The sequence below is a fragment of the Anser anser genome (genome assembly GCF_964211835.1).
Source record: "Anser anser genome assembly, chromosome: 9".
In the NCBI taxonomy this organism is placed as follows: domain Eukaryota; kingdom Metazoa; phylum Chordata; class Aves; order Anseriformes; family Anatidae; genus Anser; species Anser anser.
The window spans coordinates 28439010-28463039 of record NC_139729.1 but is presented as its reverse complement, the minus strand read 5'-3'; the positions used below and the strand labels follow the sequence as shown (position 1 = coordinate 28463039).

At 41.4% G+C, this 24030-nt stretch overlaps 1 protein-coding gene across 5 annotated transcripts in view; it reads left to right on the top strand.

Annotated features, from left to right (window-relative positions):
- MED12L (mediator complex subunit 12L) overlaps positions 1–24030 on the top strand; it is a 140284-nt gene that overhangs the window by 112499 nt on the left and 3755 nt on the right. For 3 of the 5 annotated variants that reach the window (XM_083848917.1, XM_083848916.1, XM_083848918.1), the window contains 12 exons: positions 2625–2736; positions 3984–4073; positions 6281–6390; positions 6890–7025; positions 7606–7767; positions 9189–9551; positions 10602–10758; positions 11991–12214; positions 19185–19274; positions 19941–20161; positions 21174–21330; positions 22198–22275. In XM_083848917.1, coding sequence (XP_083705043.1) covers positions 2625–2736; positions 3984–4073; positions 6281–6390; positions 6890–7025; positions 7606–7767; positions 9189–9551; positions 10602–10758; positions 11991–12214; positions 19185–19274; positions 19941–20161; positions 21174–21330; positions 22198–22275 — 1900 coding nt within the window. Of the gene's footprint in view, positions 1–2624; positions 2737–3983; positions 4074–6280; positions 6391–6889; positions 7026–7605; positions 7774–9188; positions 9552–10601; positions 10759–11990; positions 12215–19184; positions 19275–19940; positions 20162–21173; positions 21331–22197; positions 22276–24030 lie in introns of all 5 variants that reach the window. The other 2 variants (XM_083848914.1, XM_083848915.1) reach the window with 1 other exon arrangement.

Here is a 24030-nt window from a genome sequence, read left to right as displayed (position 1 = left end):
GGAGATCTCTGTAAACAGAGCTGGAAGGTATTTTTGAAGGAGGGGTATATTGGGCACTGGGTTTTTGCTTCACAAGACCTCACTGGCTCACTTCTTTGGAGCAGTAAGTTATCAAACCGAGACAGGTTTCAGGTTTCATTTAGTCTGAAAAATGCCATTGGTTTCAGAAGACAAAATGTGAAAGCTTTGTAACTTGTCTTCCAGTGGCTATTCTGCAGCTTGCTGTGGGGTAATGTTGGAAATTAAAAAGTACAGTCAGAGGGCTTGTTGTGCCTTCCCTTCTATGGCGGTAGGCCACTTCCTTGCCAGTAAGATATCATAACTGTCCTAAGATGTCACTTAATTCCTGTGGGGAGTAGTAGAGCTTGAAGTTCATCTCTAACTTTCCAAACCAATGAGAATTTTAATGATTTAATAGTTACTGATTTTTCCTTTAGTAAAATATTCTTGTACAGTGTTTATTATTTGTTTTTACTTTGTTCTAGTTATGATGTAAATTACGTTAAACACTCTACACAACAAAGCCTCTTAGCTTCAAATACTGACCATCTTTCTTCTTGGAAAGCTCTTCCAAAGTACACTGGTTAGAGAAAGCAAATCAGTTCCTAAAGGCTCATGGTTTTTGACTGTTACATATGATACCACTACAAGTTTATTGTTCTTGTGTTATTAGTGAGCATTGTTATTCATCCTCGATGTTTTTCATGCTGTATATTTTCCCTGAACAAGGGACCAATAATTGGGCATTACGACTTTATAGTACTCCTGTAAATCTGTGTTGTGTGTATTGATTTTTGACTTATGGTTGTCATTTAATTCTGCAGAACCTTTTAAATCTGCTATTTTTCAGCCTCTTCCAACTAGGTTATTTTACCCGTAGGGTTAAAAGATTTATTATTATTTTTTCTTTCCCTGATAATTGCCATATGCCTGTTACTCTATGTCATGTTGGACCCTCCTAGTTCATTTGTGCCCTTTCTTTAAGAAGCTTCTCACGTAACAAATATATCAGTCTAGAGAGGTTTGCCATGTTCAGTTTTTGAATTAAATCCTTCCTTGTCCTTCTACTTCATTTGTAGTACCTGCCTGTTCTACTGATAGACAAAAATGACATCTTGCTTTACTGATCTCTTTGCTAGGTATTTCTGGGTATTTCAGCACTCTTCTGTTATTCACTGGCTCTCTTGCAATTTGCCAGTTTTTTTGCATCAGTAAAAGGGAGTATGGAACCTCTCTCTGCCTTCTTTTTGTATGGGAGAGATCATGTCTAGAAAACATAAAACAGGAATCCTTTCAAAATACGAATAAAATGCTGTAGAAACTGTTGAGCCCTTCCTCCATGACAGGTCCCATGCACAGAAGTGAAAGCATTTACAACGTTGTTACAGTTCCAACAATAAATGACTTCACCAGGGGCTTTTTGAAACCTTTCAATCTCAATCAAAAACAAACTTTACTACTCTGTTAGTGACAAAATCTTACACGGCGTATCTGTTGTATCTTTTTTCAAACTCCACTTTGTGTAGCAAGGATAACAATTGTGATAGTAGTTGTCTTGCAAGTTGTAAATTTTTCTTATGGAAATGAATGAGTAAATGAACACGTGTTCCTACCATGGTGTTCCTAAAATATGAAAACAAAACAAACAAACAAACAAAAACAAACAAAAAAAAACTGTTTAACATGACTTCCATAAATGCAGACTTTCTAATTTGCTTGTTTTATGGAACCTAGAGATTTTGCCATTCCTTTATACTGGTTGTCACATAAATCTCTGAAGTCAAGTTAAATGCCAAATGAAAATAACTGCTGAAATGAAAACTTACAATAAATGTATGTGTGTATGCATGGATACGTCTCTATTGTGTTCAAGGATGCATGTAATTTTCTAGGAGCTTACATGCCTAAAACTGTAAAAATCATTGCATGAACTGTTACTCAAATACCTTTGCTGACATTTTTGACTTCTCTTCTACTTTACGTGTCGTAGTTCCAGATTTGTCTCTGTTTCTTTCAGTTTGTCTAAATTTTATGTTCATAATGGATACCCATTACTATATATATGTATGTATGTATTCTGAAAGCCCTTACAAAGTTGCCTAAAAACATCTAAAGCTGCACCTCAATTTACATACACTAAACCCATGTTAAAATTTAAGTGGAATTTAGGTGGCTTACATCCTAATCAGTGCTTGTAGGGGAACTTTGGGATTCACTTCAGACCACTAACATGGATTAGAAACTTTAGCTGCTCCTTAGCTGTAGTCTCCACTACAATTATATCCCTGTTTAATGAAAGTAGTCTTCAAATACCGTGTTCTGTTCCTGAGTCAGGCCTTCAAGTGTCCATGTAATTCTTGGTCATTCGATGCCTTGAGCTAGGTGGGTTCTCAGTAGTGACATGCATAATGTGTGCATTTATACTGGCTGGTGCTCTTCCTATTTATGTGCATGTTCTTTTAATTTGTCATGTGAGGCTTTAATTTACTAAAACAGAAACAGACATAGATGCAGGCAATGCCACTTCCAGAGGGAAAAAACAGACAAAACAAGGAAGGTGGTGAAGATTGGGGGGGTATTAAAATAATGTTACTAACTGACTTCTGTGTTTGCTTCTCTTAAAGCATGTCTCTTTTGAGTCAGCAACCTTTCCTTTCTTTGGTACTTACTTGCCTTAAGGGACAGGATGAGCAACGGGAAGGGCTTCTAACATCACTGCAGAATCAAGTTAATCAGGTAAAACAAGCACATAACCATAAGCACCCTTCACTGGATGTTTGTGTCATCAGTTTTATGTTTATAGGACAGTTTCAGACCAGAAAAATTATAGTGCATGGCCTACCAAAAGGAACAGTCCAAGGAAGAAAGAATGGGGAAGTGTTTTATCAATTTATGAGAGTAATTTTTTATTTTTTTTAAAATTGTTACAGTAAAATATATTGAACTTGAATCTGGTTTCAGTTCTTTCCAGGAAACACAGTAAAAGATGCTTGTCATGAGAGGAAGAGTCTTCTCAGTCTCTAGCTTGGTCATAAAAATGTTTTTATAAGTTTGAAACTTTACATCTTTGGGAAAACCTTTCATCTTCTCCAGTTAGTACAGTTAAGTTGTGAGGTTTTTTGTTTGTTTATTTGTTTTGCTCTTGTTTGTTTGTTTTAATATTGCTAGTCCCAAACTGGCCTATTGCCCACAGAAACTATCCCTACAACTTTTCCTTCACTTATGCTTATTCACAACCTCTGACTCTGCTGTAGCCTCCTTGTTCCCATCTGGTTGATGCTGTAGCCTACATGAATATTACTAGCTCCTAGAGACTGTCCTCTAAATGAACATATGCAGTGCCCGGTGTAGTGGGAATACGTTTCCTTTTTCTGTCTCTAGTTTCTCTAACTTACTGTGGCAGTGAAAATTGATACTTGTAGGGCTGTTATTTGCTCATACTGCCTCTCACTGCAGGTCCGGGCTCAGACTTTGGTCCACATCCTAGTTAAATTCATTCCTTTGATCTTTTTTTCCCTGGTATTACTGCCACTTGGATTCTTCTTCAGAGGTATGGTTTCTCCTCTGAAATGCAGCTGGTCCAGGTTCCCTAAGGTTTTGGTCATTTCTCATCCAGAGCACCCAACACGGTTCTGTTGGGAAGCTGCATCCAGTACAAGAGATCCGTTTATATGGTGAGCAGTTAAATAGGATGTTTGAAACTGTATTTTTCATAAATACATAATGAAGATCCTTATTTTCTTTTTGCTACAACAGGGAGATCTAGTCCCATAATTGATAGCAGAGTATCAACCCTTTATAAAATCAATTTTTACCCTCCTTTATTTTATTTAATCTGCTCTGAGCTTTGAACAGGCATGATGATAAAAAGGTTAATAATCTTTTATGGCTCCTTAGAGGTAATGGTCACAAATACTTTAACTTGAAGGGGAGAAAATTCCTCTACAGGGAGAAAACAACCTTACTCAAATGGTTTCTTTTAGATCCTTAGTAACTGGAGGGAAGAACGGTACCAGGATGATGTTAAAGCTAGACAAATGATGCATGAAGCCTTACAACTTCGTCTTAATTTGGTAAGAAAAACTTACGTGCTTCTGTTGGTATAAAGAGATGTAGCAGCTACTTGAAGTGCATGGTAAGGTGCAAGAACTACTGTGTCTGGGCAGCGCAGGGGCCAGGGCTCCCAGAGGAAATCCCAGCCCTGGGCACCGGGCACCTCCACCAGGATGGGGACAAGCCGAGGCCATACCGGGGTGTCAGCCGGTTGGTGGGGGTGTCAGGACCAGGCCCGGTGAGGAGAGGCATGGTCAGACACAACCCTGAGCTGGGATTTCTAGGCAGGGCTATGGGGACGAGCTGAGGCTCCTGACAAGCTCCTGGGCTAGGGACAGGCTTGGGCATGGGGGTTGCCCCAGGTGGGGCTGGCCAGGGGCAGCAAAGGCCATTAGTGCTCCCCCTGCCTCAGCGTGGCATCACAGGGGGTTCTCTGCTTTTCCCATCTCTCTTGTTTCAGCTGATGCTTCCTGGCCATAGTGTTTGGGCATTGTTCGTGTAAAATGAGTAGGAAGGACAGCCTATGCCTGATTCACGCCTTGTTTTTGTGCTGCTTTCATCCTTTCAGTGGCACTGGAATATCAGAAATTGTATCACCTTTTTGTAGACACTGAAGGTCATTGTCTACTGATGGGCTGGTTTATCCTCTTGTGACAAGCAAGGGTTTTATAGAATTAGGCAACATAGTTGAGATTTTTGGAGGTCTCGGGAAATGTAATATTTGGCTGTTTAATTTACATGTGCAATTTCAGTTGCCACTACTTGGATATTAATCAATTTAGAAAGTTTCCATCGAGTCCTTCAATGTCTCACATCTCCTGAAACTTCTGTACTAGATGTCAGGGTCGCTGCAGCTCGTTTAGCACAGTGACGTAGGTGTATAGAGACTACGTGTAAGGCCAAGTGAGGGAGCTCCAAGGTAGGAGTAATACTGCAGCATTGTTCTTCTCCCACCTCTTTGGAAGCTGCTCAGGTACAACCAGAGGGGGAAACCGTATGCCGCCACTGGTTCAGGGTAGGGGGACTTGAGCCAACACTTGATATGGGTAATAAGTGGTTTATTACTAAAGCAGTAAGATTTTATCCCTTTGTAAACAATAAACTACATATGTAGTCCAAGGAATAATCTTAGACATAAACTCAGCAAGGTGTAGGAGCTAAAAGCAGGTACTGGGATTTGAAACAGTCTCTGTGTTTCCTGAGCAAGGTACAATGTCGAAATAAGCTTTAAACATTGGGAAGAATTGTGAAGTGAAACAACTACAGGCATAAAAAGTGAAGGATTTAGTGGGATTATAAACATGAAAAAAAATATTTTTGGAAAGTTTTAAAATGGGAAACAGGCAAGATGATTCAAAGCAGATACTGGGTGCAGGGAAAATACACAAACCAGCAAAGCTGACAGTAGCATCGTGGTAGAGCAGGAGGACCCTGGGCTGCAGTGCACCAGTGAGGAAAGATCAGTGTTGGTTTGCTGTTAGCTCCCTTAGGCATCCTGTTGTGTAATAGGGAGATATTTTCTCCTCTCTGAAGGCTTGAGCTGTGCTTGCATTAGCTAGAAGTGTTCTATCTTTGAAATGTGGGGTTTGGGCTCTATTCTGACTGGTTTGGAAATCAGGCTCATAACCTGAGCAGGTATCTTGTGTTGATGCAGGTTAATCCTTTGCAGGAACAGTTCTGATGAAATGGCTCCTTCTCAAAGAAAAGGCATATTTTACAGTATCATAAAATACTGGTAGGAATTGTGAACAATTGTTCGTGGGGTCAAATGCGTCATGTGGCAGTTTTTATTTTCAGTCAATGCTATCTTGTTCTTTAGGTCCTTTTCTCTATGCAGTGGATTTTATTGTCTAATTTTTGTATGTGGGGGGAAGGCAATAACTAAAAGGTTTTACTTCAGTACCTTTTCAGTTCTGAGAATCTTTTCATTCACTTCAAAATTTGTTGCGTCAAACATGAAAGTGAAGATAGGAAACTGAAGGAGCAGTGCAATACTATTTTGCTTTTCTGTAGTTCCTTCATAGGAGAAGCTTTTTGGAGAAGCTTTTTTTCTGAAAGCATGGGGTGGGGAGAAAAAGGTATTTTAGCTCAGTACATCAGAGTGGCAGTCAGCACACAAGAACACATGGGACTGGATGGCAGTTTTATTCATAAGGAACACGTGATGAGGAAGCATGCGTCTGTGAGATACATGCAGAGCTTTGCTATCTGCTGTGTTATTTTGCAGGTAGGTGGCATGTTTGATACTGTGCAGAGGAGTACCCAGTGGACCACAGACTGGGCACTTCTGCTCCTTCAGATAATCACTTCAGGAACTGTTGATATGCAGACCAACAAGTATGTCTGCGCTGTTTAAACAAGCTAATCAATGTCCTTCGTGCTTTTAAGTCTAGATTGCATGGATGTTACTGTTATATTTTTCTTATTATTACCGTGTTAGTGCTTGAGTGCAACTTACATGCTCGGTGCTGGTCTCAGCTGGGGAACATCTCTATTTTGGAAAGCACTGGAAACACTATTTACACTGCTCCTTAACAAGCATGTTTTCCTAGCAGTTTCCCAAATTGGAGCTGTAGTTCCTAATGACTATTAGCAGTTTGTGCTGTCTGTAGCTCTGAGCTGTGGTGTGTAAGATTTGTGTCTGTATCTTGACAGTTCACCTGCATGTATACACTGGGGCCCGTGCATGCGAGCTGAGTTGTGTGTGCATGCAGAAAGCACTGAAAAATTCAGCTTGTCTAAAGAGCTGTGTTTGTGCCTTTTGCTGTGAATATCTGTCCCTGGATCTCTAAGCAATCAGTAATTCCTTGGGTAACACTTGTAATTTTACTCTCAGTGAATTGTTCACAACTGTGCTTGACATGCTGGGCGTTCTCATCAACGGGACACTTGCCTCCGACTTGTCAAATGCTTCTCAAGGAGGGCCTGAGGAAAACAAAAGGGCTTATATGAATTTAGTGAAAAAGTTAAAAGTAAGTGTTACATCTCATCATTTTCAGCATTTCTTTTGAATCACATTCTCAACTTTTCATCCTGTCATTTCTAGTGTCTGGGAAGGCCTCGGAAAAAGAGGAGAGAATGAAGCAGCGCTAGTGGTAATAAGGAACAAAAGAAGGAAATTAAATAAAACAGGAATGTGAGGGTGGGGAGACAGTCTACTAAGATTTTCTTCTCATTACATTACATTTAGGGACCGTGAAAGGGACTTAATTACTTTTATTGATGTTTGAGACACTGAATTTGTATTTAAATTGTATTATATAGTTTCTATGTTCTACTCAAACAAGAGATGAAATAACAACTTACATTCTTAAAAAACAAAACAAAACACAACAAGACCAGAAACTAACAACAAAACCACCCCCCCCCCAAAAAAAAAACAAAACAACAAAAAAAAACAGCTCTGCAAAACCATTTGTTTAAATTTAGTATAAGTACAGGGAAATGATTCATTCAGAAACTGGACATTTTCTAATAGTGAAAGCAGTGCAATGTTTCTCTTCCTTTTTTTCCCCCCTTTCTGTTTGATTGATTGTTTTATTTATTCTTTAGAAAGAGCTGGGAGACAAGCGGTCAGAAAGCATTGACAAGGTTCGCCAGCTGCTCCCTTTGCCAAAGCAGACATGTGATATTATTACTTGTGAGCCAATGGGATCCTTGATTGACACCAAGGGCAACAAAATTGCAGGATTTGACTCCATTGATAAGAAACAGGCAAGAGTAAATGTTTACTTTCATCTATTTTTTTCATGATTTTTTGGTGCATGGGAAATTCAAGCAAACAGGTACAGCTTGTAGAGTGCATGCATTTATACACAGTATCAAAACCAGTATCGTATTTCTGCTGTAGTGCAGCTTTCTAATGCAGTCATTACAAAAGCTTCAGCCCCAGCAATGCAATCTGTGTTAAACAAGTAGGCTTTCTATGAGCAATGATGAGAAAATTGAGTGATTCTGGGCTTGTAAGAGCAGCACTGTTACAAACAGTTGCAAACGACTGACTGCTTTTTTGTTACCAGATATAATTCTGTTTGAAATACACATGCACAGTTTTTCTTGCATGATCCATGTGAAAGTTCTTTGACAGTGTGTGAAACCAGGACTGGATTTATAGAGGGGCACTCAGCGAGCTGTACGAGTCCAAGCAACCTGGTGTGACTTGTATGATACAGCAGCACCACCAGCCCTGCATTTGTACTGACAATGGATCTGTCCTTCTCTTCCTGAATATTCACCAGTGCTTGCAAATAGCCTCAGAGCTTTTGATGTATATGCTTTTTCAATGGAAACAATTTTATGCCACCCATACAAGTTTGGATAACCCAAAGTTTGGATAACCTTTCATTTTCTGATTTGTTTAAAGTTTGTCCATCAACATCTATACAAACTAGAAGTGAATGATGTTTGCTGCATGTCCTTCCTCATTAATTCCACAGGGTACATGGCCTATTTGTAGCTGCTAATGTAATGAGTGTTGGCATAAGCTTGCTTGATTTTGCAATCTGGGGTCTTGACTGATATCAGCCAAAAAGGAAGATTATGTTTGACTTGGAGCTGAACAGCAGCAGCTCTTACAAAAGTGTTTGTTTTTCAGGCAGAATCCTACATTTGAGAGCTCATTTGACCTGGAAACCTTTTGACCTGTTACGTGCTGAGAGGAAGCAGGGGGTGATCCTGCTTACAAAAGACAGGAAAGAAGGGGAAAATAAGTGTGTTAGCTGGTTTGGAATTTTTGGCGATATAAAAGGATATGTATTTTTTAAGGTGAATTTATTTAAGAGAGAAGGATGGAGCTTTTTATTCTTATCCCCCCTTACTTAAATATGTAAACTTCTAGCAAGCCTATCTTCAGATTAACAATTCTTTATAGATTATTTGACTTTTCCTCTGAAATGCGATAGATGGAACTTGAAACATTTAGCATGTCTACAAGCAAATAGTACTATAGAAATGTAACTGCTTTTATCTAGTGGTAGCCTTGATGGAGGTTAAAATCCCACCATTATGCAATTGATATATTTTGTGGAGGAGAAAAACTGTTACTGGATTTTCTGACTCAAATCATACAAAAGCAAGTAGTTTGCTCTAGTGTTCAACTTTCCTAAAATGCTAACTTCACTTTTATTTTGAAACAGGGTCTTCAGGTTTCAACAAAACAAAAAGTGTCCCCTTGGGACTTATTTGAAGGCCATAAAAATCCTGCCCCTCTCTCCTGGGCATGGTTTGGTACCGTTCGTGTTGATAGGAAAGTGATCAAATATGAAGAGCAGCAGCACCTCCTCTTGTATCACACACACCCCAAACCCAAGCCACGGAGCTACTACCTCGAGCCCTTGCCCCTTCCTCCAGAGGAGGAGGAGGAAGAGCCTACCACACCTGTCTCTCAGGAACCAGAAAGAAAGTCAGGAGAGCTCTCAGACCAGGGAAAACATGCCATGGATGATGAGAAGAAGACAAAAGGCAGGAAGAGAAAGTCAAAGTCAAGCTCAAGGACTGATGTAAGTGGTTGATGCCCTGTGCAAAGCTTGAAATAGCTTGCTGGAGCATCTGACGTTGCATAGTGCTCTCTTAGCTACCTTCAGAAATTGTCCCCCACCTGGAGACCTAGGCTGTAATAAAGGGAATGAATAGAGATGGTCAGCAGGAGGGTGGATTGCTATCAAAGAGAGCTTCCAGGAGAATCAGCGTAGAGAAGTGTACAGTGCTTAGGACTTTACGTGCGATACAAAATATGCTAGACTGGAACTTAACTCACTAATATTATTCAGGTTCCATATGTGCTTTCTCTTGTTTGGTGTAAAATTACAGCACTTAGATTCTCTGTCAATTTCTAAAATACTTCCTGCTCAAATTATGTCCAGAGCAAGCATGCTGGTTCAAACTCAGGTCCCATTCAAATAGATACCAATTTGAAAAAAGCTCTTCCACGCAGATAAACTGTTTTACTGTGCAGTTTGTTCTGGCTTTTGAGCTGCTTGCCCTGTTGGCTTTAATGTCATTTTGAGGTGTGAGTTCCTCAGCTGAAGAATCCTGTAGAGCCAGGGGTTTGAAAAACATACCCGGCACCACCTGAATAATAATGTACATTTACAATAGCAGCATTTTGCACGATTGCAGCCTTTCCATAGTGCCGCCGATGTAGTTGTATGTCTTGTAGATGTGATAAGTATTCTGACAGCATCCGCTGGTTTGTCATTGTATTGTGTATGAAACAGGTATAATGTTGACACAGTTTTCTGGCCTTTTTGATATTTCTGTTAAGTTCATCCCGTTATTGATAAACTGATCCAGTAAGCTGTGCTTGTGCTTTGCCTAATTATAGCCTGCAGAAAATACTTGCTAATAAGGTAAAAATGGATGGTGTCTCTGTGAAGTTGTTAGTGTTAATTACCTGTGGGCAGCCTGAGACTTAATCTGTTTTTTACATCATTGCAAACGACAATGGGAACCGTCTCTATCCTTTAATAATTTAGTAGGAAAATTGGCATTATTTATGAGTTAGTAAGGTATGAATGTCAGTAACATTCACTTTTACTGTGCTTTTTAAGGAATATCCACAGAACAACTTATACAGAGTGCCTCCCAATTATTCGCCTATTTCCTCTCAAATGATGCACCATCCTCAGTCTGCCTTGTGGGGTTACAACATCATGGGACAGCCGCAGCAGCCTGGTTTCTTTGTGCAGAACCAGCCCCTCCCACCAGGTATGTGTAAGCTTTGAGGTCGCTCACTGGGCCTTTTTAATTTGATCTATGATAGAATTTGACTTACTACGACCAGATTTTGTTCCAAACTTTCTCTGAAGCAGGTTGTGATGGCTGATGCCATTGGTTTTATTCCTTTAGTTAGACATTTTTAGAAGAGCCTTCCATTAGCAGTTGTAGGTCTGTCTCTTAAGCTGTTAAACTCTCGTGATAGATAATCAAAAATGACCTGCTGATGGATTTTTTTTTTTTAAATTTTTTTTTGGGGGGGATTTTGTGGTGGATTTTTTGTGATGCTGATAGATTTTTCTTATAAGAAAGCTGGTAGAAGTTCAGTGAGGAGCTAAATGAGAGGGATGATTAACAGGAACAAATGACCTTGGGGTTATTTCTTCTGGAGTTATTTCTTCTTTGATTCACATCAAGAACCATGGTGGGTAATTTAACATCTGCTAGATGGAATAAATAAATCTGTGGGCTAGCTTTTTTCAGCATTGGAGATATGTGTTCAATTTTTGTATGCTTGTTTTGTTTCTTACTGTTAATGTGTATAAAATTTAAGATACATATTTTAGATGTTCTTGTGGGCAGCAGGTGATTTTGAAATAGATGTTCTGTCCTTCTCAGGTATTATGCACAGAAGCTTGGAAGTTTGTTTCCAATTATAAATGTTAAATATTTTTTCTGAAGCTCCAAATATAACTCGATCTGCATTTAAGATGCATAAAAATCTTCAGAAAATACCAGAAAGTGTCAACAAAATTAAGAAAATTACGATTTTCAAAAAACGTGTATAAGATGTACCTTCCTAAATCTGTTGACCTATACGTATGTGTTATTTCTCAAGTAGTGCCGATGCATAAGTTATTGCCATCTCATGATAAAATGATTTGACATAATGAGCTGTTTGTATCATGCTTTTGATGTGACATGCAAATTTTGTTTTTCAGTAGTAGTCAAACATCTTAGCTGATGTAGAACATGTAAGAGCCCATAGCCTTTTTACTTTTCATTCTCATTTACAAGTGGTAGTCTTCAAAGATATTTTGCCCTTTCAATTTTTCAGGCCAGTAATCTGGTTTAATCCGGTTCCCTGTCTGCCTTTACAGAGATGAGTTTATCATCATTATTGGAGTTCTAATCAAACAGGAGGTGATGAATTAGCAGTGATCTGTACTAACAACTTTCCTGCAGATGGCAGAGAAAACATTTGTGTTTTTGGTGGGTTTTAGGTGGTTCCAGACTGGATCCAACAAGCTCATTTGTTCCAACTAATACGAAACAAGCCCTGTCGAACATGCTGCAGCGACGCTCTGGCACCATGATGCAGCCCCCCTCTATCCATGCAATCACACCTCAGCAGCAGTTGCTCCAGATGAAACTCCTGCAGCAAGAGCAGCAGCAGCAGCAGCAGCGGCTCCTCAGGCAGCAAGCACAGGCACGATCTCTCCAACAGGTTTGTCCAAACTCCGAAGGCTGAAGAGCAACACACTGTTTTTGCCTTGTGTTGGGGCTGCTTGCCCTGCACAGGCACGTGGAGTGGAGAGCCAGCTGACGTTTACACTCACAGTAACACCCTAAATATTGCTTAAGCAGGACCATCTGCTTTTAAACTTCATTTGCCCTTTGGTCTTTTAGCCCTTTCTATTTTTAGTGTGTTTCATAAAATCAGGTTTTGCTTCTGCTACTTGATGTTACTCTAGTTCCCTGTTGTTCCACCAGTGACTTTCATGACGGAGTTAGCATGGTGCTATGTACCTCCAAACAAACCTCCTAAAAATTCCAGGAAGTCCAACAGAAGCCGTTTCCATGCACATGTGCACATGGATGTGCATGTTCTGTAGAAGCAGCTGGTATTCTCCTAACATTTTTACAGAGTACTGCTGCTGTGTGCCAAACCACACATGCCTGTTATGCAACTCCCTTCTGAGCCTAAGATAATTTTCAGAATATGGTTACGGCCAGGCTGATTTTGAATTGATGGCATAAGAACCAAGGAAAATATTTTTTTTTCTTTTGGATCCCAGATAAACAACATGTGTGTACAGTATTTGGCGGTACAACCAGTAACTGCTCACTTTTACTTTTAAAGACTTGCTGTACCCATTTCTACCCTCACTGCAGTCATCTGTATTGTATTGCCTTATGCTGAGTTCTTGCCTTCAAACTTTATGATGTGCCCTGGTTGCTTAAAATAATCAAAATTTTCAGCAAGTATTCTCATAATTTCTCACACGCTGTGTCTGTTTCTTTAGAGCTCCCTCATTGTCCTTATCATCCCTCCTTCAATCTCCCTGTTATGATGCACATAAAGCCCTCTGCAGTGCTTAAATTGCTGACGGGCTAGAATAGTTTTATATGGGCTGTTCATAATGATGAAACCAGGGTTTTCCTGTATGTGTCATATAGTACCTTTCTTTAAAAGAAAAATCAAAATTAAAAAAAAAAAAAAGCCTCCAGAAGTTCTTACTACATGTTTTGTAAGGTCAGTGGTACAGTGGATATTTGATCACTCACTGGTGTCCAATAGGCACTACCAGGTACTAAGGACTAGGTGCCCTAAATGTTAGGGTACTGGCCTCTACAGTGAGCCATTGCTTCCTGTTCAATAGGAACCTTGAATTACCTCTTACGTTAGACAGTACCTCAATATTTGAGTGTTAGGTCAAACTGGTTTTCAATTATTATGATAGAATGCAGGTTTCAATAAGAGCCTTTAGTAAACAAATGATGTTCACTACTTATGGCTAGCTGGATTAAAAAGTAATGATTGAAGATCTAGAACAACATATTATTCTCGCATTTAAGAAATATGTTGTTTAACATTGTCATCTTTAGAGGACAGAGGATGTTGGATTTGCCTTTTGGTTTCAAACAAGACCAACATCTGAAATGTTAAGAACAGTGGTTAGGTTTTTCTCTGAAGTACTGCCTAGACAGTTTGTCAGTAATGAGAAACAGCCTATCAGGAAGATGTGACTCCAGGCCTAAATAAGTTTAATAAGGTGTCCGTCATGAACTTTTTCATAAAATACGGTTCATACTGTTATGAGGGCATGCCCAGTCTAACAGTTGCACTAAAGTTCAGCTGGGTAGGTTCAAATGCATATCTCAGCGAACGTATGTCATGTTGGGTGTTCTTCAATCCACTCAGCAGGTCTGTATCAGCTCTATTGTTGTGTCAGCAGTAAGTCAGTGCAAATTAAGCTGAGATAAACCAAGTTAAACCAGTCTTTTGTCTCCAAACTACCTCTACACAGTGGCATCCTTTTTAGCATCCTGGGGAGTACCACAGACAGGCACGTTTTCCTGTGTACTTCTAGCTTTTTGCCTTATTGGTTGTTTGGGGAGATTCATTCAGGACGTTATTTGAAAACTTTCACTGTGATAAAATGAACGAGCAATTCACCAGGCCGTTCAGTTTGCTTTCCTTGTTTGAGCGTACGCTGGCAATACTGATACCAGAGAAGCCCCTCCAAGGTACTAGAGGCACTGGGAATGCTCTCAGACTGCAGGCTGCCCCAGCAGGACACCCGCCTGCACGCATGGCTGGTGCCTTAGTTCAGCCAAGTGGCCTTTGGGAATTTGCGGTAGTTCTTTCTCTAGTCCTGAATTTAGAGCAGGAAATGCCGTACAAGTAGAAGCCTGAAGGTAGTATTTGGAAATACAGGAAGAAGATGACTTGTAAGTATTATTACTATGCAGTGTAGGTTGTTAGGTTGAGCTTAAGCAGGGAAGATTTCCTCTTTGGTTTTTATATCTCAGCAGCTGGAGAATGAAGTTACCTGTGCAGCTTGAAATTATTAGGACTGGTGTTTCATGAAACCTCCAGAGAGAACAGTTCTGTGAAACCAGTCCACAAAGACTCTGGCCTTCAGTGCTGTATCATTCATGCTGTGCTCTTGAAAATTAATAACTATGGTTTGTCCAAAATGTTCAATACTATATATAGAATAAATAGGCTCCGGTGGGTGGCAGTTTCCTTTCCATGTTTTGAGTTTCTGTTCATAAATTTTATTAAAGTATGGAGATTCATTAGCGTCATGAAACACTTGAAAGGGTTCTGTCAGTGTTTCAGAACACCGGCATTCTTTCAATACATTCAGGTGAGCACTGTAAAGGTGCTGTACTACTGTACTAACAAGCTGAGCCTAATCATACATATTCTCTGTATTGTTTGCTATTTTCTCGCCTGTCCTTTTCCTTTAGGATGTCTGTAGCTCTGCTGTATCCCTTCAGGATGGCTTTGACAACGTAATGGTAACCAATCTGAGATCACGAACTTTTCTTCTCTTTATTTTCTCTTTTGCACAAACATGCATTTCTTTCAACACATAGGCTGCACACTTTGCTTTTGATGAGAATGATACGCTTTGGGTACTCCTTGTGGCTAGGTAGTGCAGTGGCTGCATGCGGGAAGGCTGTGAATATACTTGCACACAGAATATTTTGTTCTTACGAATATTCCCGATGACTGCATCATTGATTTATTTTTTTTTCTCTTCAGAAAATGTTGTGTTTCTCTCTGTGAAAGATTAGAGTAGCTGCAAGATAGCCTGATGCCATGTCCATCCAAGCATGACCTGCCCCTTCCCATTTTGCCCCCGTCTCCTTGCTGGTGCCTGTGTCTGCTCCACTCTGCCACCTTCCACCGTGGTGGCGTTCGCCGCGCTGTGCAGTGTGGTAGCGGTGGCTGCTGAGGCAGCGCCGCCCTACGGGCTGGCTAAGAGGCAAAGGATGGACCACGCAGGTTTTACAGCCAGCACGCAGAGCCACGTGAACTGCAGTTTCCAAAATACTTCGTCTCGTAGGCACAGCAGTATAGTGCCTGGTGGTGCGTTCCTGAGCTGCAGGACATGCAGTTAGAATAACCGTGTTTTGTTTCTTCCAAAATAAGAAACAGTTAATAGCTAGATAATAAATTTTCATAGAATTCAGTCATTTGTGGAGAGAAGAGATGACATCTGTCTTTGTGGCCTGAAGTTTCATCCCTAATATCCATGTTTGAAAGTTTGCCTGATATGGTCAGTTAGAAAAGCTGCTTCAGAATTAGTTTGCAGGACTTTCTTCCTATCCTAGGGAAACTGCAATGCTGTCAAAAACACTAATTGGAAAAACAAAATTTATTTTTAAAAAGGCTTTTCTGCTTACCCTGTTTGCCAGTATTTTATAGATGTGCAGTATTTACAGTTACTACTGGCAGCATGGCAGAACGGGGTGTAGGTCACTGTATTTACAGCTGATCAGGCACACCTAGATATGCAGCAAGTGTGCGGTGAAGTCTGTCAGGTTTATCATCATAGGATGTTATTCTTACCTAAATAAGTGCTAGTGTTTCGCTACCTACTTTTGAAGTCAGATTTGATCAGATTTGATTCATAATCAGGGTACAATACCATAGCTGGTATGATTACCAGTTCACACACCGCATAGAGGAGCAAATGCATTCTAAATACAATATGGTCACATACTTAGTATGAAAAAGCAGTAAGTTGTGTTTGTTTCAATTTAAGGTGTAAGTAGAACAAAGAGAACAATGGTTATTGCTGTAACATTGCATCAGCATTGAATAAAAGTGGAGGGGTTTTTCTCCCTTCTTTTCCTTCGTCCTTTTTTTTTTTTTTTTAATGTGCATGCACAATTCTGGCTTGCAGCAATTGGCTTGCATGTTCAGTTAACTCTTACTAAATTATGCCTGAAGGGAGAAGTCCCTTTGAATTTAGTAACCCTGCTGTTGCTGCTCGGGAATGCAGAGCTCTCACTCACAACACGGGAATTTACTCTGTTGCCATGTGCTGCAGTGAAATAAATTGATCCATCTCCTGCCTGATGAACAGCTTTTTGCTTAAATTTCACTCTTGGATTTGTCTGTAGCGCTTGTCTGGCCTGGGTGGCGGTGCCTCGGGTGGTGGTCTTTGATAAGGGTGTTCTGCTCTGGGATTCGCAGCCCCACGGCAGCTCTGCTGCTTTGTCTGTGTTTAAGCGGTGGGAAGAAGGCCTGTGGACAAAAGCCATTTGTGGATTTCACCACATATTGCTGGGATCACGCATCTGCTCGTTTAGTATTTTCACACATAATTACGGCCTAATCCAATTTCCATCGATATAACTTTCCATTGACACTAGAGGGGCACTGTTTACACCCATGGGCATGAGTGGAGAAATTCTGGTTTGGGGCACGCAAGGTGAGCTGTCACTGGGAGAAACAAAAAGAAAACAAAACACGGAGCATGTCTCCAAGTCTGTCTGTGGAAACCGACTTCCACTGAACCCACAGGGTCGTTTGTGTTACTGCTAGGCATATTTCAAGGCCCTATTTTGTGGTTGTTGTTGTGTTTTGTTGTTTCGAAAAATTGGTCATGGTTTTATCAGATTTCACTGTTTACCTTTGGGTGAATTCAAGTTACATCTTTATCTGTCTCATGGTTTGCACCTTACGAAGAAGTTTTGGAAGCAGTTTGCTCAGAGAAATGATTGGTTATTTTGTTAGTCTGTTTGTTGTTTTTCTTCTTCTTCTATCTCTCTCAAAAAAAAACCAAAACTTAAGTTTTTGAGCACTTTCCCCTGCCCCCAATACCACTGTACTAAGTGCGTCTTCAGCTGCTCAGTGTTTTATGGGCATCCTGTGTGCAAGGCATACCGGCTGCTCAGCTTTTCGGTTCCTCACCTCCCAGGTTGTTGTTTTGAGAGCTCCCCATCTGATTTTGCAGATATTTTTCCAGCTAAATTTGCTTTCAGTCCCGGCAGTAGTTAGGGATATAGATGTTTTTTCTGTTCACACTTCTGGTACTCCCTGATTTGTTTTTCAGAACTTTCCCGGAGATATTGGCTGTTTTTTAAAACAAATCCTTAGCGTAGCTTCTGCAGGCTTAGCGTAGCTTGTCGTAACAGAGCTCCCTTCCGTCTTGTCTGGCCCTTGTGGCTCCTTTAGCAGCGGTCCCAGAGTCCTGCACCAGAGCCCCAGCTACGTCAGTCGTGGCTTTAAAAGGCAGGAAGGCATTAAAAACAGGCGCCGTGCCAACCCCGTGGCATCCCTTGGCAGCTTTGCCCCTGGCTGCGCCACCTGGTTGGTGACCCCTCCTGCCCGGTCCCTCCCCGGCGCCCCGGGGGGACCCCAGCCCCAGGTGGCTCCGCGCGGGGCTGGCTCTGCTGGAGCTGCAGCCCGCGGGCGCTGTGCCCGCCGCGGGCTCACAGGCCAGGCGGCTCTGCTCATTTCCCGGGTCTGTTGGCGCAGACGACCTTATTTTTAAATGCAGTCCAAATTAACAGCCGATCTGCAAGACTGCTGCTGGCACTTTCAGACTTGTTATCCTTTGGTGTATTTCCTACTGAAGGGCTGGGAGCAGATAAAGAAGGAAAGTTCCTTCGGTGGTTCAGTGGTTTTATCCATTGTTATTCGTATTTGTTTTCTTTTCCAGCTGGTAGCCCCGATTGTGGTATTGCCGCTTGCAGTGTGTTATCAAACTGACTTCTAGCCTTAAATTACAATATTTCTCTGTATGGATATCCAGATTATAATGTCAATTGCCTTTTTTTTTTTTTTTTGTGGTGAACTGGACAGCTAAGTGGAGGGAGCACCATTGCTTCCAGCTTGTGTCTGCTACTAAGATTCCTTGAGTAGAACAATTTTCAAAATGATCAATTGCAACATCACAATAACACAAAAAACTGTGCAGGCTTGATTGCATTTCTGGCAAATTCTCATTCACCAATTTTTTACAATCTCGGTCTTGAAGTATGTCTAATTTTTTTTCCTCTTTTCTTGTGCTTCAAAACATACTAATGCAATCTTTAAGTGAGTTGCTGTTAGTTTGGCATAAATTTGGAGGCAATTTGAAGCAAACAAGCTAGGCTCTCTGCCGATCACAAATACAAAGCGTATTTCCAAGCTGCTGGGAGCTGGAAATGTTTGCATAGCCATTTATCGTACAAGTATTTTGCACGTCATCAAGAAATCTGCAAATGAGCATTTGGACTGCTTCATCTGTGGAAAAACCAGCAGTCAGGTAGCTTGAGGAAGTTATCAACTGTGTTTTTAAACTAGAGATTATCACTCTCTCTAAGTTTCCAGTGCAATTCTGTGTTCTGTCTGGAAGACCAGCTAGATTTATTTATTTTTTTCTAAAGCGCAAGAAATGCTTTGCGAATCTCCATTTTTAAAGGGTGTCTGTGAAAACCCCTGTTCAGTAAATGTCTGTTTCTTCACCGCAGCAGTGTTACAGCAGTGTCAGAAATCAGAAGGTCAGTTCTCCCACCTCCCCGTGAGCGAGTGCAGTTCAGCAGACAGTTTGGTGTTGCAAAGTGCCGTTTTTTTGAAGGAAGTGGTGAAGCCTCTCCCTGGCTCGTTATTACACGCGGTGGTGGGGTTTGGGGGCGGCTGCTGCTCGGGGCGCAGGGGCTGTTCCCGATCCGTGTGTGTCTTTCAGGGTCAGCCCATGGACCAAGCTGCTATGTTCACCCCACAAGTTCGACCCCCGGCTCAGCTTCCGCAGTACCCAGGGTTGCAGCAAGCACAGGTACTGTGCTGCTCAGGTGGAGTGAGTGCATAAAAATGTTTTTTAAGCAGAGTTCCGTCACCTTCCAGTCTGCTTGTCCCTGCTGAAGGTTTGCTTGGGACTTGTCTCATGCATGTGGCCTAGGGCAATGGTGTTGCCCTGTTCTGGGGCGTTCACTGCTCTCTGCACGCTGCAGCTAGTAGATGTAAGGTAGCCACTTCGCAGTTTCTCCCCTAATGATGTCGCTGGTAAAGACAAGCATACTTCTGAGCAAAGTCTGAAATTTGACCTTTTTTTGGTGAGATATTGACACCAGTAATGCTTTAAAATGAACCTCTGTTATGCTGTATTCATTCTGGAACTTGGGGTTTTGGGGCAGGGGGAGGAGAGAGGTGCAGCTGTGAGCACAGCCCCGCTCTTGCTCGGTACCTCTTGGGGAGGGAGGGCAAAGACCAGGCTGGGTCCTGCTGCATGCGGCCACGTTTTAGCTGCCTGAAGCTGCAAGCAGAAGCACTACCAGCATGGTAGTGGCACTACCAGCATGGGGGACCCTGCCTCGTACTGATTGCTTCCAGTTGCTGGGTTTTAGTTCTTTGATAAAGGCCATCTCTTTCTTTTATAATGAAGCTAATTTAAATAGGGTTAAGTTACACAGTGAAATCTCTCTTTTGTCTGCTTCCCATGCAGAGCATGCCTCACGGATACACAATGTACAGCACACAGATGCCTTTGCAGCAGCAGCAGCCCGGCGGCGTGGTGCTCTCCCCCAGCTACAACCCCCGGGCGTACACAGCAGCTCACTCCGGCCCCGCGCTGATGGAGAGGCTGAGGCAGATGCAGCAGCAGCCGAGTGGATACATCCAACAGCAGGCTGCTGCATACATCCAGCCTTTGACAGGCACTCAGCGGTGAGGTTCTGCTGTTCTCGTAGCTGGTGACATTGCAAGATTTTAATGGCAACTTTAATTTAGAGGTCTAAAGTTTTGCTTAAAGTTAATCAAAATGAAGCTAATGCTGGGTCTAACTAGCAATAAATTTGCCTTTCTCTCAAGTTTCCCCCTAGTTGCTCTTGGCACAGGTTGTAGCCCAGTTATATCCTGTGTATTTGTAGAGCATAAGATTTCATTTAAAGGTGACTGTTGGGTCCTATTTCCTGCTCCCCTCTCCCTATTCTGTAAGCTGTATCCGTATCATGCAAATAAGTGTGCAGTATTAAACATTAATAAATATTTCAGGTTCTGTAGTCAAGAAAACACAAGACCAATTTGGTAGTTTAACTAGCAATAGACAAATGAATTTCAGTTCAGCCTGAATACACTAAATTGACTTGAGTTTGAAAATAAATCTGAGTTGTAGCCTATAAAAAACAGGAAAAATACAGTGGTAAAGAAATGTAATGAAACAGAAAGCAGATGAAGCAGGAACAACATCTGTAAACAGGATTGTTAAAGAGCATCCAGAGTGGAAAACTAGAGTTTCCGATGAAAGTCTTGAATTGGAGATTTTTTTTTTACTATAACGTTCTAAGATAGCATTTCTTGCTTGGTGTTTTTTTTTCAGTATTTTAGAAATTAAGAAGCCTAATAATCAGTTTTAAGTTCACGGAAGTGTAACTAAGAGATGTTTTGGTCAGGAGAACGTTTTAGTGCTTATATGGAAGTCTTGCTTGAAACATAGAAAAGCAGGAGTCAAATTATTACCTGTATCAGTTGCCAGGCAATAGGATGGTACAGCTTCTCTTATGGGATATTTTTCAAGGCATTCATATTTGGAAAAATAGTCTTCCTGTAAAACTTAACATCTTCTAAGTCCGTAGAAGTCTAATGTCGTAGCTTGTAGTTGAGTACTCCTAGACTAACTTTTTGCTCTGTTTACAAATGGAGTACAATTCCTTTTTTTATTTTCCTATTTTTCAACCAGATTGACCCATCAGCCTTTGCAGCCGAATTCATTGATAGGAGGGGGACTGGACAGTGCATCAACCACAGGTCCTCATCCAAACCTGAACTCGGCACAGCTGCCTCAGGAGCAAATGAGACAGAGGCAGCAGCAGATTCGACAGCAGAGACTCTTCCAGGTGAGGGACCCAACTGCACCAAAGGCAAGGGATACTTCATTGCAGGGAATGTAAACATCGCTGTAGCAGGGGATGGAGTTACTCGCTCACTTGTATGTGCATTCAAGTCTAAAGCAGAGGAGCTGGGTGCTGTTAATCCTGACTGGTTTCACTTGAGTGCAATAATTTATTGCTTATGTCTGGGACTTCCAAAAGAGAGCTCTAGGCATACGTGTGAAAATCAATACTTCAGTTTTTCAGGATAGTAGAACGCTTTTGGAAAAGGTAAATTTGAGAATAGCCTAGCTGAAAGAACTGAGACAAAAGCAGTGGTTATGCTCTGTCTACCCTCTCAGGCCTTATATACTGGAATTAAATTGATAATTAAATTAAATAGACATGGTTGTTCTATTATCTTTATTCTGATTTGATAATATATTTTTAGTCTGGAGATAAGCATTGGTTTATCAGCTAAGTATGTAAGGCTTGTCCCAGGGGAAGTAAATTATATTAGAAATCCTTCCCATGGCCCTTTGATGGTTGGAATTATTTTCACATTTTTGTTTTAATGCGATAGCTATCTGTGCCAGTTCCTGTCAAATGATAACGCATTTTGTCTAGATTTTTTTTTGACATAATAAACAAAATACACCAGCTTTTGTATTATTAAAAATGTCCTCGTGAGCCTTGGTGTGGCTGATGATGAACAGAACTGGAGCGCTGGGAGGCTCGTCTCCCACATGGGGCCTTCAGTGACCAGTGCTGTAAGCAAGGCCAGATCCCAGCCTGTAAAGCAGTCACGAAAAGCCATCTTGCTGGGCTCGTGGTCGTTCCCTGAGGCAGCGTGCGAGCAGCAGCACCCTCGTTTCAACACCCACCTTCTTCCAGTTGCAGCAGGGGCAGCAGCAGGGCCCGCAGCAGCCACAGACGCTCGGTCTCCAGCCCGTGCAGCCGCAGCAGCCCTTGGTAAGCAAATGTGAGGCTGGGGGCGGGCGTAGCACAGGGTGGGCTTTGTCGCTTCTGAGACGGGCAGTGGGACAGGCAGGTGGGACCTGCACCTGGCCTGCCGGCCCGGGGCAGGGGGCGCGGGCAGCTTTCAGCACAGGCCCTGGGCTGGGGGCTCACGCACTGCCCCGCTCAGCCCCCGCTCAGCCCCTGCAGCATCGCTGTGTCTTTGCTTTTCAAAGGTGCTCCTTCCAGGGCCGCGGTGCACAGCTGCCTCCTGCACTTCTGTGCTCCATTCAGTGGTGTAGTCAGAGCCGTTACCACAGCTGGGCCAACTATGGCAAGGTGTTTTGCTGAAAAAAGAAAGGATTTGTGTGTGTTGGGAAGGGGGAGCGGTTCAAATGCTTCACTTCAACATATCTTTTTGAAATTATACTTAACAATATTGAACGAGAACTAATGGTTAAGATCCCAAACAATAAAATAACTACCCGTAGCAGTTCTTTTGAGAAGAGAAGTGCTTGGGGATGCAGTTACGAAATGAGTACTGGTGCTTTTCTAATTCGGTACATCTCTTTTCCATCACCGGTAAAACAAGACTGATGAGACTAGCTGCCTTATGTCTGTGTGCGAGTTCAAAGAGGGAAAAAAATGAGAGGTTGTGAAATTATCCTCACCCTTGCTACTATTAAGGCATAAATAAATGATTATTTTTAAAATCTGGTACAGAACCAAGTACTCACTGAAAAGTCAGGGATCTTTTCTTCTGGAAGTGTAAAGACTTAGTTTTCCCACAGCAGCAAGGTAAGGTAAATTAACATCTTACTTCTGCAGGATTTTTTTTTCTGTTTATAATTGCTGTGCTATGTGTTTTTACAAGCGTTATCCTAGTTAAAAAAAAAAAAAAAGTAATAATGAACAGCCCTTGCTAGCTAATAACTTGATGAGAAATATATAGCTGCTGCTGATGCCTATAAATGGGTGGATTTTTATGTCTTTGTATTGTAGTCTTTTAAGGTGAACACAGGATAATGTATACATGTGAGGCTATTTGTGGAAGAAGTTTTTGCTGTAACGCAAAGAAAAACCTTCACTTTGAAACATATGGTGCTGATTGTCAGCACTTTCCTGTGTTGCCAGGCTTGTGCTGTGTTTGTGTGAGCATCTGCACTCCCTCTGGTGTTGGCTGCGGATCGTGGCTGCTCCCCTGCTGCCAGGCTCCTGTCCCTGCCTTAATTCAGTTCACAATGACTGTTGGTGACTTCAGGCCTCTGATTTTTAGGTTGTAATGCCAACATTTTTTGGGAAAAAAAAAAAAGTTTCTGTTGTTTGAAGGTCCTTTTAAATTAAATGATTAGTCATATAAGAGAGCTGAATGAAGGCAACTGTACAAACAAAATTATGTGTAAGACATTCCTTTATGCAGCCTTTCACAGATTTTTGTATGATTTTACTAAATCACTATCACTACCAAATAATTTTTATGGATGCTTACACTGAATTTGCAGTGCTGTTGTCCATGTTTCCTGTACTTTTTCATTTTTTTAAGACACATTTAAGGTAGTTGAGGATAATTAGAAAAAGGTTGTTCTAGAAAAATGGAAAAATTGGAATTGCCAACTGCTGAGTTTCTGCATTAATCAATGCAATCTTATGGAGAAACTGGAAGGCAGCATGTAAGTGCAGGAGTGAAGGATGTTTATCTGATAGCTATTGAAGGATTATTTACATCCGTTTTTAAGTTTTTCCTAATAGTATTTTTATCTTGAACAAACA